This window comes from Salvelinus sp. IW2-2015, linkage group LG3, assembly GCF_002910315.2.
Source record: "Salvelinus sp. IW2-2015 linkage group LG3, ASM291031v2, whole genome shotgun sequence".
NCBI classification, from domain to species: Eukaryota; Metazoa; Chordata; class Actinopteri; order Salmoniformes; family Salmonidae; genus Salvelinus; species Salvelinus sp. IW2-2015.
Window position 1 is genome coordinate 246740 of NC_036840.1, and position 16291 is coordinate 263030.

General features: G+C 44.2%; 2 protein-coding genes across 3 annotated transcripts in view; both read right to left on the reverse strand.

Annotated features, from left to right (window-relative positions):
* Positions 1-4197, reverse strand: part of scyl2 (SCY1 like pseudokinase 2) — a 19603-nt gene extending 15406 nt beyond the window's left edge. Inside the window, exons 1-3 of one of the 2 annotated variants that reach the window (XM_024012845.2) lie at positions 4032-4197; positions 1711-1912; positions 1345-1502 (exon numbers count right to left, since the gene is read on the reverse strand). In XM_024012845.2, the coding sequence (XP_023868613.1) occupies positions 1345-1502; positions 1711-1887 (335 nt within the window). In that variant the 5' untranslated portion in view covers positions 1888-1912; positions 4032-4197. The remainder of the gene's footprint in view (positions 1-1344; positions 1503-1710; positions 1913-4031) is intronic. The other variant, XM_024012852.2, reaches the window with a different exon arrangement.
* A 178-nt stretch (positions 4198-4375) lies between these two features.
* On the reverse strand, positions 4376-10430 carry depdc4 (DEP domain containing 4). Its single transcript, XM_070449705.1, is given in 10 exon segments — positions 4376-6247; positions 6249-6360; positions 6663-6741; positions 7106-7231; positions 7418-7560; positions 7709-7947; positions 8658-8850; positions 9081-9229; positions 9342-9768; positions 10291-10430. Coding segments are annotated over 10 exon segments (1674 nt in total). The 5' UTR covers positions 10424-10430; the 3' UTR covers positions 4376-6174.
* Positions 10431-16291: the final 5861 nt, after the last annotated feature.

Below are 16291 nucleotides of genomic sequence, written 5' to 3' on the forward strand. Positions count from 1 at the left end.
GAGAGGTAGTGTGAGAGCGAGTGTGAGAGATACCAATTAGGATCTGGCTAAAAATACATGAATCAGTTATAGAACCCATTGCCCTTTATGGTTGTGAGGTCTGGGACCGCTCACAAACCAAGAATTCACAAAATGGGACAAACACTAAATTTAGACTCTGTGTACAACGTAAAACACAAAATAATGCATGCAGAGCAGAATTAGGCCAATTCCCTCTACTTATCAAAATCCAGAAAAGAGCCGTTCAATTCTACAACCACCTAAAAGGAAGAGGTTACCAAACCTTCCATAACAAAGCCATCATCTACAGACAGATGCACATGGAGAAGAGTCCCCTAAGGAAGCTGGWCCTGGGGCTCTGTTCACAAACACAAACAGACCCCATAGAGTCCCAGGACAGCAACACAATTAGACCCAACCAAATCATGAGAAAACAAAAAGAGAATTACTTGAACAGAGCAAACTAGAATGCTATTTGTCCCTAAACAGAGAGTACACAGTGGCAGAATACCACAAACTTAAGGAAAGCTTTGACTATGTACAGACTCGGTGAGCATTCCAATAAAGCCCTTTGAATTGAAATAGAGCGAGAGTAGGACAGAGAGAGACTGAGTGAGTACCGCTTGTTCCACTTTCTCTGGCAGGTGTATGTATTATTCAGTGCCAAGTCTATAGAGCTAGGCCCAAAACTTTTCATCATATCTTGCTGCATGTGTGTATGCGTCCTCTGTCGTGTGTATTTATATTTATATATATATATATATATATTTATATTTTGCATGGGTGTGTATGCATGACGTGTGTGTCTGTGTGTAAAGGCTCCTAGCAAAACTCGGCTAGGCGAAGTGAACATCTGTGCTCACATACTCCCTTAAAATACCCTCACTTGAAAAACTAGAAAAAAAGTGGCAATATTACTGTTTGTCCCTCTTGAGACACCGTAGCAGCTAGTACACATACTTAAAATAGTCTGAATTAATCTAAGATAACTCAAGAGGTCTTTAATTATAATTTTGACATTTTTGCAGACGTCTTAGTCTGGCAATTTTACATCTAACCAAGTTGTTTGGAGGAGTATTTCTCAAGTGAAGGAATTTGCATGAAAACGATTAGTCTGTCGTTGAATGACTACAAACACATCATTGAAGAATCCCTACTGTTGACCAATCACAGACGAAGGGGCGTAAACTTCAAACTAGGAGAAGCCTCAAGAAAAAAATKGTGTGCTCGATCAGCCCCAAAAAATCCTGCAGAACACCAAAACAAACAAAAATATCACAAAATGTAGTCAGAATATACRCGCAAACTGTTTGRACTGGGAAGCAGACGGTAAGCTTAACCCACCTCGACTCTTCCAGTGGGTGCTGGACMGTGAGCAGACGAGGGTGACGCAGTCTGGTGAGCTGCTGCACACCTCTCTTCAGAGACTCAATGATCTGGTCCTTGTCAAACTTCTGATACTTATCCACCATCTTCTTATCAAACACAAACACAGCCACCTCCTGGAAGAAGGAAGAAGGAATTAACATCTGCATCAGGACAAACACTGACAGTTTGTGTCAGTTGGAGATGGTAAAATGAGTCCCATCTATCCTTTGAACAAATTGTGGAAAACAAATGTGTAAGTTCTCAGGCTGCCCAAGGACTGGGTTGGGAGACATTGTTCTAGTTAAGTATAGAACAGTCCATGAAGCCCCCAGGCAGCCTCACCTGTTTGGTTGACTTCTTGGTTCCGTTGTAGATCCTCCAGCACATGCCGGGCCCGCCGCTGGCGATGTGGCGGCCCACTTCAAATTCACGCGTCACCGGGTTTCCCATGACGGCGCTGGTCATGTCGGCCGTCACCTTAGTGACAGTGCTCTTGAGCTTGTTCAGCATGGACTCCATGGTGACTCAGCCTGACGTTTGACCCCTGGGGGGGAAGAGAGACAAAGAGGTCACAGAGGGTACAACTATATGGTATTCTGAAAAAAAGGCTGAAAACACACACACCCCTTTCGTATGGAGAAAAAACCTAGTCTATTAGCAACACACACTGACAGCTTGCCACCGAGAGCAAAATCACAAAATGTTGCACATTAAAGTGTCCTGTGCTGGCTGTAGACAGAGCTATCGATGTCTCTAATGTGTACCACACACACACACACACACACACACAGTACTACAGAGTACACACAGTGGGCAAGTGTGATTACACAAACCCCAACAAATCTCCTAAATCAGTAACTTAGAAGTGAGAGAAACAGATCCGAACAGGAGTCAATATCTCTGTATTATTAGTATGCATTGTCTGCAGTCGCGTCTGACAAATCCCGACAAGCGCTGTCCAAACTCCGGCACGACAACAATAGAATCAAAGTGAATGAACACATTCAGACATAATATCCTATTAGCATATCAAGCAGTGGGTTGCGTCTCAAATGGCACCCTATTCCCCATTTAGTGCACTAAAACCTGGACAAAAGTAGTGCACTATATAGGGAATAGGGTGCCATTTGGGACACATCCTGGAGATGTGGGTTCACACGCCAAACAGACTAGTGAGGAAGCCATTGACTCCATGTTTAATTATAAACCTTATTGAGTCACTGTCTTACGCCTCTATCTGTCTGAGTCGGTCTCTTGCAGCCAGGGTATAACGTCATTGCTCTCCTCAACATCTGGGCTTGGTGCTGATGTCATTGCCAACAGCCATAATTGAGTCAGTGGACACTGCTGGACGTGGACAGAACCAAGGGCTTTAATCTTGAGCAGGGAGGAAACCAACCGGTCCATAAAACCCATTACTTAATCAACTTCTTCCCCACTGTGTGTGTGACTAACTTTCTGTCTCTCATTACTGCCTAATCCATCATGTCCAAAAAACTGTGGAACACACACTAGAAAAAAAGCAATGATTCACACATCGGTTGCCATAACAATGAACTGAAAATTCTGTCCCAAACTAAATGTGTGGGCTACGCCACTGCTTATAACTAACTAGAAGTTAAATATAACTACAAGAAATGTAAGACGTATGAAATAAATGATATCCAGGTCAGGGCTCCTGCTATGCATTTTGTTTTCTAACTTGCTATCTAAGTGGCTAGATGTCAAGATCAAGCTTCTTGGTTACAGCAGAGACATCCTGAATCAAGATTGATGTTGCCTAAAAAGTATCAAAGTCTACGTCCGTCTGCTGTGAAAAGATTTACACAATATTATTCCTGAATGCAGTYGTGTCATTTCAATAAAGAGTATTTCCATTTCCAGAATCTCGCCTTGCTATTGAGATCCTCACATTGATGACAGATATTGAAATAGAGCTGAATGAATGTATGAATTAGACCAAAATATGTCTGCCAGCTTGGAGACCTAACTACTGTATATCCTAAGCGAAATGCAATGCAATGTTGGAATATGATATATCCAAAGTACCTCTCTCTCTCTGGATATTGTATAAGTTAGGCTACATTTAACAGTCCACTTCAATGTGGACCTTATAATCATAAACGTGAAATCAATTTAGCTACTTGTTACAATTGGTTGAATTTATTTCCCACTGGAAATGTGAATGTGCCAATCACAGAGACTTTCCCCTCGTCACCTCACCGTCTGTGTAGCTAACTAAGTAGCCAGATCACGTGACTCTGGTAGGGTAGCTGAAGCTGAACAAACACAAGCAGCTAGTTAACGTTAGCTGGCTTCTATGATAGGCTATCCATACCAGTGAGTCTGCCGACGGCCAGTTCAGCAATTGCGGAAGGAACGCGATTGTGTGACAGGGTTAGAGCTTACTACACCATGTATCTAGCTACGATTATCTTCCAGCTAGCTAACGTATTGGCGAAACCAATACCTGTCCTGTTTAACCGGTTTTTGTTAATATGGCTACCCAGTTAGCTAGCCGTATAACCTGGCATGGATAGCTAGTTAGCTATCGCATAGCAGTAGGCTAGGTAGGAAACTAGTTAAAGGGAGACGTCACTTTTGACGTTTGTTGAAATGCCGTGTTGCGTTTCTGGGTCTGAATCAAACTATATCAAGCTTACCTGTGTCACGAAGGGAATGTCAGTGGTTTTATGATTCCAAGTACTGTTTAAATTGGAAAACAGCTGTCAGTGATGGCTGTGGTACACAACCTCCATCTCTTCCAGTCCAAATTTCTGGTTGACTTCTTTGCTAAGCTAGCTTGCCACTTACTGTAAACGTCACTTCCGGCTACTCTATCAGATAAGTGCCCTTTCTGTTCATTTAGGAGCACTGCTCATGATTATACCAGACAAGTGATTACACCCTTCTGTATAGTGTTTGAATATTGTATATTTCATGCATATCTATATGTCCAATGGTAGCTCAAATGAGAACTGGAACTTCCAATGATGTTTAATGAAAGTCTTATTGTACTGTATTTAATAGTTTTTCAACAAAGTGCATTTCAAAACAATTCAACGTATTAACTATAAAACCTGAATCGGCAACTTTACAGATCGTGTGTACTATTCTGTTGACTAAGATATGTAAAGCTAAAAACTAGGCAGCAACATACAGCAGCAGTACAGAAAATGCTCTAGAATTTAAAACGTTATAACAATGATGCAACAACTTAATTAACAATGTAATACTCACAAAAAGTAACCTGGGGTGTATTCACTAGGAACCACACAGAGGAAAACGGAAACGAACAGGGACCCATTTGAATTTGTCCAATAGAAACTAATTTTCACACCCCTGGATTGTATGATTTACACTCATTTCAATAAGTTAATTCACTCAGACTTCAAGTTAGGCTAAAAACATGGCACTTATTTGAGACAAAGCATTCATTTGTAAGACCACCAACAAACTACAAAAGTAAAAACTTTTGGCTGCATTTTAAACATTCCACCTTATGATTAAACTTGCAAACCCATGCAATCAAAGCCTATTACAATCCAATAGAATAGTTAGTGTCAACTATGTGATTAACAGATATGAAATRGGTTCTTGACAGCAGTGGGAAACAGTTCCACAAATAACTAAATGAATACCATTTCAAATAATTCCGTTTGTCCCCAACAGAAAATGTACAGATATAAAAGTAGTGTTACATTTACCAGCGTTATTCCCTTACCAGTTATAAGATGCAGTCAACGAAATCCAAAACAATACGTCATTTGTTAAGACTGTCAACACAATAGGTGTGTTAAATTTCATTTAAGGTATAGAAATAAAGTGTAATGCTTATTCGTCTAAAGAGATTCCTGTTCAAGCTTAATATCCAGCCTAAACTTCTATTTACAGTACCTAAATATAAATCTACCTGAGAAAACTAGATACTTGATACCAAAACCAGCCCTGAATAAATTCAGTTAGATCCTATGCCTGTTAGTTTTAGATAAATGTTTCACCAACATTACACATTCCCCTCTGTGTCGATTTCAACAAAATCAAAGGTTTTCCTGACAGGCATCAGCTACGGAAAGCAGAGAATGCTCTCATTCACCAGAAATAAACCCTTGAGCCACCTGGGTAAGTGCATCTCTCCTTGTTAGAACAAAACAATTGCTACTGTCATACCACTAACATACTATGGCCTACAAACTAGTGCAAATGCATTCCTGAAGCCGGAGTCATAAGAACACTTGAAAAGCAAAGCCTCGTAAGAGTAACATCACTAAAAGATAACACTAACTAAAATAGTAATTTCATCCCATGTAAAGCGCAAACAGTCCTGATAATCACCTGGCAAAAACTTACTGTATATCCTGTCTTGGAACAAAACTATTGCCAGCACTGTGGAAAATGTTGGCATAACGAAGAACAAACGCGCTTGTTAAGGCGACAAGGATCCCTACTGCCCAATTCCAAAATCAACCCCTAGGCCCACCCTCTATGCAGTATGCCCTTGTGTAGACCAGGGGCATGTTCAGCAGGATTGATCGTTCAGATAATAAATACACTATGTAGATCAAACATGACTCTGACATGTAGAATAAGGAATCACATCGGCTCATTTCAATCTGTAACGTTCAAGAACATTTAGCAACTGAACATGGCCCTGGAATGACCTTACCCTCTGWTTGGTAAGTGGAACACTTATACCTGGAATTGCTTATAACTAATCCAATCCTTCCAAATCTACAAATGCATGGCAGGGGTAAGGTTTGATTTTGGATTGGGTCTACCACCACTCATTACATTCCCTTTCCCCCCCTAGAAAATGGAGGAGAAGTGCTGGAGGAAGACTATGGGATGGKGCTTCTGGAACTCCTTGACCAGCCTCCTCCTCCTTGACAGACAGGGCCTTGCTCAGGCTGATGTCCCTGATCAGCTGCTTTAGGCTCTCCAGGGTATGATCCTCATACTGCTGCAGCGACACCTGATGGCAGAATGTAAACACTGCAACACAGGATGAGGAGAAGGGRGTCAATACAGGGGTGTATTTATTAGGGAATGCATCACGGAAAAATGTGCTTCTCATTGGTAGTTCCTGCCCGTTTCAGTCGGTTTTATTTCATTTCGTGCCTAGTGAACACGACACTGATGGTGGTTTATKTCATTACTGAAGATTAGGGATGACTCACTATTTTATGTAGTACTGTTATGATAATAGCATAAGCACAAAAGGGCATATACTGTAGATCACCAAGTCCTAAAATGATGTATCAAGTGGGGCTGAATGTACTCAAGTTGGATTGAACTCACTCGCAATGTCGGATCTCTTCCTTGCTGCAGAATTTGCAGCGTTCTCCTCACAGCATCAATCAGAGATGTGGGGGTCTATTTCCATTATGGACAGAGAAGGGTTGATAAAATGTCATTTTATTCACATAAACAAATGATATACATGCTGCATTTAATGTATCAGGCAATGTCAGAAATACGCCAAACCAATTGAAACTACCGTTGGGAGTACCGCCTCCCTACCGTTGTAGTACAGATTACACTCTTSAGAATAGGGTGCAGTATTAAGTCTTCAGATGCCTGACTTTAAAAAGGCACGGTGCCCAAATCCTGATTTTTAAAGCCTCCCTCTGTAGCTACTATTTCCGTTCAACAATGCAGCCCTACACTTGTTTATTTTGTTATCGGAGGACTGTCAGAAGAGGGCCAGGAAAGAGGATCAGGGATTTCATGTGCCTACCTTAAAGAGCTGAGTGTGGTTGTCCATCAGAAACAGCAGCAGCCTCTCGCTCTGGGTACGAGATAGCTCTTTAGTCTGCACGACGGCCTTCAGAAACATCCTGCTGACCAGGGCCCTGTTGTCTGTCTGGACATATTGAGTGGTCCGTCACACAGTGGACCACCAGTGTTACCACTTTGGCTGAAGCAAAAACCTACAGCCGCCATCGCAGGGTATGATTGGCCCACCACTGATGTATATAGTATTTATCATTGGGCCCTGACCCATTATTTGAGAAACAATGGTTTTCAAATGGTGTGTGTGTGGGATTACCTGTTTGTGCAGACGGCATGCATCCGGATGGGCTGCTGCGGCCATGAAGGCCAGGAGCCTCCTCAGCTCATCTCTCCCAGCAGGCTCCAGCAGATGCAGACACAGCTGATAGGCCCTGACAGCATCATCCACCTTCCCACAGTCTGAGAACACACACACAGTAAGAGGAAAAATAGGGAGAGAGTGGGTGGGAGTATACTTCAAAGAGACATGTACAGACACAGGACTCTAACATGATGAAAACACTATCACACAACAGCCCACCATAATTCCTCAACCAGCCAATCTTACCCAGCAGGTCCAGTATGGCCGTGTGGATGTCCAGGTAGCGTCCGGTGAGCAGCGGGGACCTCTCCTGGCCTCCGTAGTGCTTGGCCATGGTGTCAAACAGCAGTTTCTTCTGGCCGCTCAGCCTCTCTGCCCCCTCTGTGGTGCTGCCCTGCTGGAGGAGGTGCTCCCCCGCCAACACGATCAGCTGGTCAGGGAAGAGCTCCAGGCAGTCAGCGGCTGCCACCAGCCATGCGTCCAGCCTACAGTGTCACAGGGAGAGGAAGCAAACTTCAGGGCCTTCTTTTAATGTCAAAAGAGCTTAAATATAATTTAATGGKAGGTTGTTAATGTTTTGACCAGCGGTTGGAACCAAAATAAATATTCCCATCTTTTTTCGATCCGTTCCAGTTTCCCGACCAGAAAAAGTTCGGAACCGGTTCAGATTGTTCCTTTTCATTCAGTGAAATCAACAGTTTTTTTTTACAAAATAGCTCATTATTTACTTAACACATTAGCATTGATAGAGAAGCTTGCTATGGCAGCGTAAGCTAGTTCTTTACATGTTGATTGGTCAGATATTTCAGTCGCATCTCGCGCCTGCACTATTACCGGTGGGGGGAGAAAGAGAGAGACAAGCTTGGCTTGAAGCGCTGAACATCATGACATGAACTGGAATGTGTTTAGGCTATTACTAGCATTATAACTTYATACCAAATTATATACTAGATATTAAGAATATTTTTGGAACAAAAAWAACATYATTAACCCATTCTAAAGATTTGAAAATAATGTTTCTGTTCCGGAACACRAGATCACTTTCATTCCMAGTTCAGTTTCCGTTYCTCAAATKACTTTTTCAGTGTTCTGTTCCATAAACCGGTTCCAATCCCTGGTTTTGACCAACAAAATAATGCTTACAATTCCTAGTATCTTTTCCATTAAATCATATGGCGGCTGGTTAGGTACTAACTCAGGAAGGTTGAGGGTCTGGGGCAGCTCACGGTCCAGGCAGGTGTTGGAGATGACCAGGTCCTGGTGGTGGCTCTGCAGCAGCTGCAGGGCGGCAGCCTGGGGGTGGGGCTGGGCCCCCCGGGTCGGAGTCGCCAGGATGCAGTCCAGCACGGGTAGCTCCACCGTCTGCTGCTTCCACACCTCCTCCACCACTGAGGACAGAGGAGAAGGGAGAGAGGGAGGAGAGAGGTGGGTAGAATGACAAGCAAGAGTGGGAAATAAAAAAATAAGGGAGAAAAAGGGAGGACGAGACAAAGGGAGGGGGGAAAGAGGGATACAAAGAATGGAAAAGAAAGAGGAAAAAATAAAAAGTACATTAACTTTTCCAATATAGTAATTTCCAACATGGCCAGGTGGAGACAGCCAGGCTTTGTCATCTCACCTGTCTTTGAAAGGAAGATGGTGGTGGGGGCTTTGGTAATGGCTTTAGGGAGGGAGGGCTGCAGGTTGATGATCTTCAGCAGCCTCTCCACCCTCCGGTCTGAGGGGCCCAGCGCCAGGGGGTTGGAGATGGTCCTCAGCTCACTCAGTCTGCAGAGAGAGAGCAGTGATGATGTAGTGCGGTATAGTAAAAGTGTGTGTGTGAGAGAGAAACCAAAAGAATAAGAATGTATGTGTGTGCATGTTTGTGACTCAGACAAACCTAGAGCCTTTCTTCCTCTTCCTCACTAAGTCCTCGGGGGCCATGTTCTCTGTGTCCCCATCCTTCCCAGCCTTCCTGGCTGAGCCGGGCAGCGAGCCGCAGTCCTGGAAACGGTAGAGGCTGCAGCTCGTGTCCTCGAAAGTGGCCTCCTTGTCCCGGCGGAACAGCTTGGTGCCCACCGCCTCAAACACCTTGGCCTCCATGAGCGCCTGGCAGAGCCTGGCGGCCTTGAGGCGTGACACCTCGCTGGCACAGAAGAAGACGTTCTGCATCAAGTAGCTGAGCACAGCGTCTACTGCATCCGAGCCTGTGAAGCAGTCAGGGTGCACACACAGGTGGCGCCGCCGTCGTCGCACCTCCACCTGTGTATGCAGCGCCTGGATGATGTTGTGCCACAGCTGTGTAGCGTGGAAGGGCCCAGAGAATCCTATGTGATGACACATTCAGGTAGTAGACTCAGTCATATTTCATCAACAGTATGGCGGCTGCATGCAAAATAAAAACACCACGACAGAGTTCAAATCTGCCAAGACAGCCACTGTTAGCACAGTGGCTCTTGTCAGTTCAGGTTTTTTTGTTGGGGGTTGTTGTTTTTGTGGGATGTCGTCACATTGCTGAATCTAGTTAGTTAACTACCCTTCACTTCAATATTAATAACACGCCTCTAGTATGGTCGTTTAACTTAAGTTTACTCACAGTTGTGTAAAAGATAAGGGTTGTGGCCATAAGCCATAAAAACATGACATGTAGCTAGCTAAGTTAGAATGTAATGTGTTTATAACGGCTTGGTTTGCAGTTTAACTAACGACGTTAACTAGCTAGGCTAACTAGGCTAGCAAGATGAGCTAACACAGCTTTGTATACGCTGGCTGTATTTTTGGATATGAAAACAAAAAGTTGAAAGCATGTTACGGTTTATAACCTAAGGATGTTCATGTCAATTTCTCACCTGGTTGAACATTTTCACGAAGGCTCCGTGTTTGACTGTTCAATCGTCTAAACCTCGGAGTTAAATCAGCCGCCATGGTGAAAAAGGATGTGACGTTGCTTCTTCTTTGTTGAGGTTTAACGGCGGTTGGCATCCAATAAATGTTGCATTACCGCCACCAACTAGACTAGGGTATAAATCCCTTATACTTTGAGTGAAAAATACATTTAAAAAAATACCCTGCCATCTAACCCTTGTTAGGATTTATATTTATGCATTATGGCCCGCTACCATGTTGTTTGAAGATTAATATTGTTTTGTTACACACACACACACACACACACAAACAATGCAGATGTGTGTATGTGTGTAAAGATTGAGCAACATGGAGTGCCTTGATGCAAAAGCTGTGGTCAATCTGGAGAGGGGAGGGGTGCATATCTCCAGGCCAACCAGGGAGGGTAGGACACTGGACAATACCATATAAGGAACTGTTTGAGTGTAGCGGCACAAGACGGATCTAATCTACCCAACGACCAGATGCGGACATCTGAGAGACTGGGACCAGAGACTGGGACCAGTCTGAGTGTCGGCGATAGGCTGGGCAAGGTTTAAACCACGCTCAGCCTCTACTGTGATAGGCCAACAGACGGGTTGGAACTACGTCATCACGGTATAAGAACAGCTGTATACGTACTTCCTGCCTGTTCTCTGTTTTACCAGGCGCGGTGATACAGCGAACCCGTATATACGAAAATTGCATTTGCCATTTATTGTTTGCGTTAATTAAACATAATTAAAGAAAGTTAGCAGACCTTGCTTTTTATTTATCCTGATACCGGATTCGATTAACGCAGCGCTCACACCCTACACATTAAAAACCCACCACCCTATTCAAACCTATCTGGTCCTACCTCAGGCCAATGGCCTGGGAGGTTTGGACACCACCACTCAACACACCCTAACTCTGACGTCAAATCTCGTACACCTAAATACTTCTCTGCAGCTGCCACCACAACTTCTATTTTCTGTGACTTAAGTTCCATCTCTGCGGTCCATTGATGAGCGCTAAAAAGCCAGTCTTACTGAAGCATATATCACTCAATGACCTATCCCTCTGTGATGGCACAGATCTACTACTCACAAATCCTCTCAGGATCCCTCCCCCTTGACCCATCTTCCTCAACACTACTCTAACCCTGGTAACCTCAACCTGCCTCTCATCAGACACTTCTGATCCCCAGCCCCATAGGCACCCATACAATTAACACATACCACTTCTTTCCCCAATACAACACATTCCTTTGTTTTATGTCCTTCTGCATACTTCTCACACCTAGGAACCTCACACATACACACTGGTGCCAGATGCCCATAAGCTTGACACATGTAACAACGTAATGGATTGCATAAAGTCTCGCACGGGATAACTGAAATTTCCTAACGTCACTTTGTCGGGCAAATACTTAACATCAAAACTCAAAAGAACAGACCATGACTCTTCTATTTTTACATTCACACCACAATGTTTGCGTCGCACCAAACGACAAGCATCACAAACACTGGGAATCTTTCCCTTCAGCTGGTCCACTTTCACATTTACCGCTACCCCAGTAGTCACTCTTTTCAATTGTGCCCTTTTCTTGAGAGCGAAACAAGTCACAGCTCTAGTCCCAATTAGTGTGGAGTGAAGCGCCCGCTCCCTCTGACCGGCAGAAACACAAACAATTATCACAAGACCACTTCGGGTTACCTTCACCGATTCCACTGCACCCAACTTTGTTTTCACCCACCCTGAAACCACATATGGATCAGCAAAAAGGCAGGGTCCACTTTGTCAAAAAATGTCACTCCTACCGTCAGACTAATCTTTATCCTGACCATCGGTGCAAGCTTTGAGAACTTCACTGCACATGCCACCTCCGATAATTATTCCTTATTCACTTCCATTTCAGACCCATATTGATCAGGCCACACCTCGCCACAACCACCAAACGTACTTCAAAGGTTGTTAAAGAACGGTGCGCACCATTTTGGGAAAACGTGTCATACAGTACAAACCATCACGCAACGTAGCAACTGTTGAGGCGAACTGAACACACCCCAGGTTATTAGACAACACAAAATGCAGCCATGTCTTTTCACCTGGCCCGGTCCCCTCTCTGAAAGGTACGTATTAGGGATTTTGATAAGGCATTTCACTCAGTCACTCACTGATCTCTACACCTGGATGGTATACGTAGACAGTGTGATACTATACATCATCTTCTCCTGGCATTGTGGATACCAAGGTAAGTTTGATAACTTGGGCATGTAATGGTGCAGCCTTAGCCTGGTCTATTATATTTTAATATTATAATCTAAAATGCTATACAGTGTGATTAGGAAAAAGTGCACAAGTTCATTGCCATGCATAGTTATCTACCATTTTACTTCTTCATTGGGGTTTATTGGCAGTTGGCATCCAACGTTATGGTGCATTACCGACACCTACTGTACTGGAGTGTGGGCCAGAGACCGGGAGAAACTAAATCCTACCTGGCAGCCTCAAATATTTGAGTTTATATATAATAACGTTCTACTCAAAATACTCTTTAAAAACGAATTTCCTGTATCCCCTTCTCCCTCATACTAGAGCTCAGCCTCTCTCTTTCCCTTTGATATTGCCCACTGTGTAGCAATACATGCTGGCAATAATCATTGGCAATAATCACTGGCAATAATCACATAATAATAAATCCTGGAAATAATCACACTTTCCTGTTGGATGCTTTCCCATCACATTTAAGGTATTTTTCAACTGGCTGTGTCCCACCCTTAATCTTGTAAAAATAGCCTCCTCTCTTTGATCCTTTCCTGCCGGCCTCCCCGACTTTCCTCTGTACTTTAAATAATTGCCTGCCCTTAGTATCTCTATTCCACTGCTCCTGCCATCTCTGCACCATCACTGTCCATATCAGGCTTTTTGCCTCTGCCTTGCTCATTGAAACTACAACAACATCCCCACTACTAAGTGCTTGTTTAGCCAACTGCCTCGTTGTCCTCCACGCCCACATGGGCTTGGACCCAAGTAAATCATATCTGTATACTAATTTGTCTAATCCTGCAATGGGTTTGTAGCACCTCATACAGCAGGTCTTGTCTTATACATGACCTAAAGGACTCGAGACTCATCAACACTGCACATGAATCAAAGCAAATAACTACTCTGTCTGGCTTGACTTCTTCCACCCACTGCAAGACCAACAGTATGGCCATCAGCTCCGCCGTATATACAGCCAGATGATCTGTACTACATTTCCTGACGTCCACCCCACATTCCTGCACTACAAATGCTGACCCAGTACGTCCTGTCCTTGGATCTTTTGAACCGTCTGTGTAAATGGCTACAAAATCCTGATACACAGTATCCAGACTTTTCTTAAACATCATGTCTTTCTGTAGTCTCTCCAACACTTTTAGATCAACTACTGGAGGTGGGAGTAGCCATGGTGAATTTACAGGAATAGCTACCGTTGGACTAAACTCCCTTCCATACAGTCCCATCTCCTTCACCTGGGTATTACCCACCCACCCACCCAAAGCTTGTGTTCAGTCTTCACTCATGTTCCCAGCATGTTCCCAATTCATTGCCAGCTACTGTCTCCTAATCTGCAATGGCATATTCCCCCCAGCTCCACCTGTAGTTCAGACACTGGGGAGGTCCGAAACACCCCACTACATATTCAGAGTCCTTGCCCCTGTACGATATAGCCTTTCCAATGAGGTCCGGCCTGCTGAACCATACGCTACACTGCCATAGTCTATTACAGATCGGATCAATGCAACATGCATGGTCCTCAATGAGGAACGCCCCCCACTACTTCCCCGTCAGACAGCGTATCACATTTAGCACCTTCTTACACATTTCCACCATTCTCTCAACGTGTTCTGCCCAGGTCAGTCAAAGTATACCCGAAGGATCCTGAAGGCCCCCACTCTCTCCAAGTTTCTCCCATATAACCTCAAGCATACCTCATCTCCCACCTTCCTCCTGGTAAAGAACAGTGAGTTCTCTACAGAGAACCTGAATCCCCACATTAATGCCATCGCTCTACCTCATCAATTGCTTCCTGTACCTTTCTGACTATGTATGGCACATTTCTTCCATAAGGCCCCATCATCTGCAAATAACGACCTCCCAATATCTGTCCTTACCTGAGAGTGAACATAATTGATCATGATTGAGACCAACAGAGGACTAATCACGCTCCCCTGTGGTGTACCGTTATCCACCATGTAGCTGCCTGAGAGACTTCCCCACCCTCACCTGGACAAACCATCCAAACAGGAAATATTTTATCCAGTTGTACGTTCTTCCTCCTACCCCCATAATATCAAGCTTGATTAACAACCCCTCCTTCCAAATCATATCATACGCCTTCTCCACATCAAACAAAGACAGCTACAACTGTCTCCTTGTTCACCTGAGCCTTCCTGACCTCTGCTTCTAAGAGGAGCACTGGGTCCATAGTTCCCCTACCCTTCCTGAACCCACTCTGATGTGGCGATACTAGCCCCCTGCTCTCCAGGAAGAAAGTTAGCCTCTTCGTAATCATATGTTCCATAATCTTACATACGTGTGATGTTAAAGCTATTGGCCGATAGCTTGTTGACCTCATTGTGTCGTTCCCTGGCTTGTTTACACTACTGCCTCCTTCCAGCTGCCTGGTAGTTTCCCCTCCTCCCACACTCAGTTGTACAACACCGACACCTTATCCTGTGCCTCATCACAAAGATGGGCCAACATAGCATGGCACACCTCATCTTTCCCAGGTGAAGTTAACCCAGCCTTTTCTACTGCCCTTTTCACCTCTGCCATGGTAAATGGTGCATTCAACGCATCATTTACATCCTCCCTCCTATCCAGCACTCCAGGATGCTCCTCTCTCATTCTCTCCCTCTCTCTCCCACTCCTCTGACAAATTTGCAGAGCTATGCACTTGGACAAATACTTTGGCCATCATCTCTGCCTTCTCATCTGTTACTGCCACATCCTTCCCACTCGTCAACACTAGAAAAATCCCACTCACTCATCCTCTTAATCATCTCCCACACTTCTTCCACAGGTGTCACCCGTCCAATGGTGTCACAGAACCGAAGCCAATATGACCTCTTTACCTGACGGATAGTTCTCCTCACCAGGGCCTGCTTATACTGAATCAGATGTTGGAAGTTATGAGTCCTTTTCAGTACTCTAAATGCCTTGTTCCAACTCCTCACCATTGCCCCACACTCCTCCGCCACCATGGGACTGCTTTCCTCCTCCTCCCTGAACTCTTAGGTATAGCCTCAGTAGCTGCCCCCACTAACACTTCTCACCCAGTTATTCATACTATCCACTTCCTCTCATATCCACCTGAGCCATCACCTGTTCACTCAGCTCCTGAAACTGAGCCCACTTTGCCCTTCCAAACACCCACCTGCCTACTCCATCCACTGACACCTCCTCCTCCCTCTGGCCTACTGTGCATACTCTGGGGTAATGATCACTCCCTACTAGAGGTCGACCGATTAATCGGAATGTCCGATTAATTAGGGCCGATTTCAAGTTTTCATAACAATCGGTAATCAGCATTTTTGGACACCGATCACGGCCGATTAGATTGCACTCCACGAGGAGAATGCGTGGCAGGCTGACTACCTGTTATGTGAGTGCAGAAAGAAGCCAATGTAAGGTGCTAGCTAGCATTAAACGTATCTTATAAAAAACAATCAATCTTAACATAATCACTAGTTAACTACACATGGTTGATGATATTACTAGTTAATCTAGCTTGTCCTGCATATAATCGATGCGGTGCCTGTTAATTTATCATTGAATCACAGCCAACTTCGCCAAATGTGTGATTTAACAAGCACATTCGCGAAAAAAGCACTGTCGTTGCACCAATGTGTACCTAACCATAAACATCAACGCCTTTCTTAAAATCAACAAAAACAAAAACGAGACCAGAAGGGAACAGACAGGAGCGACAGAACA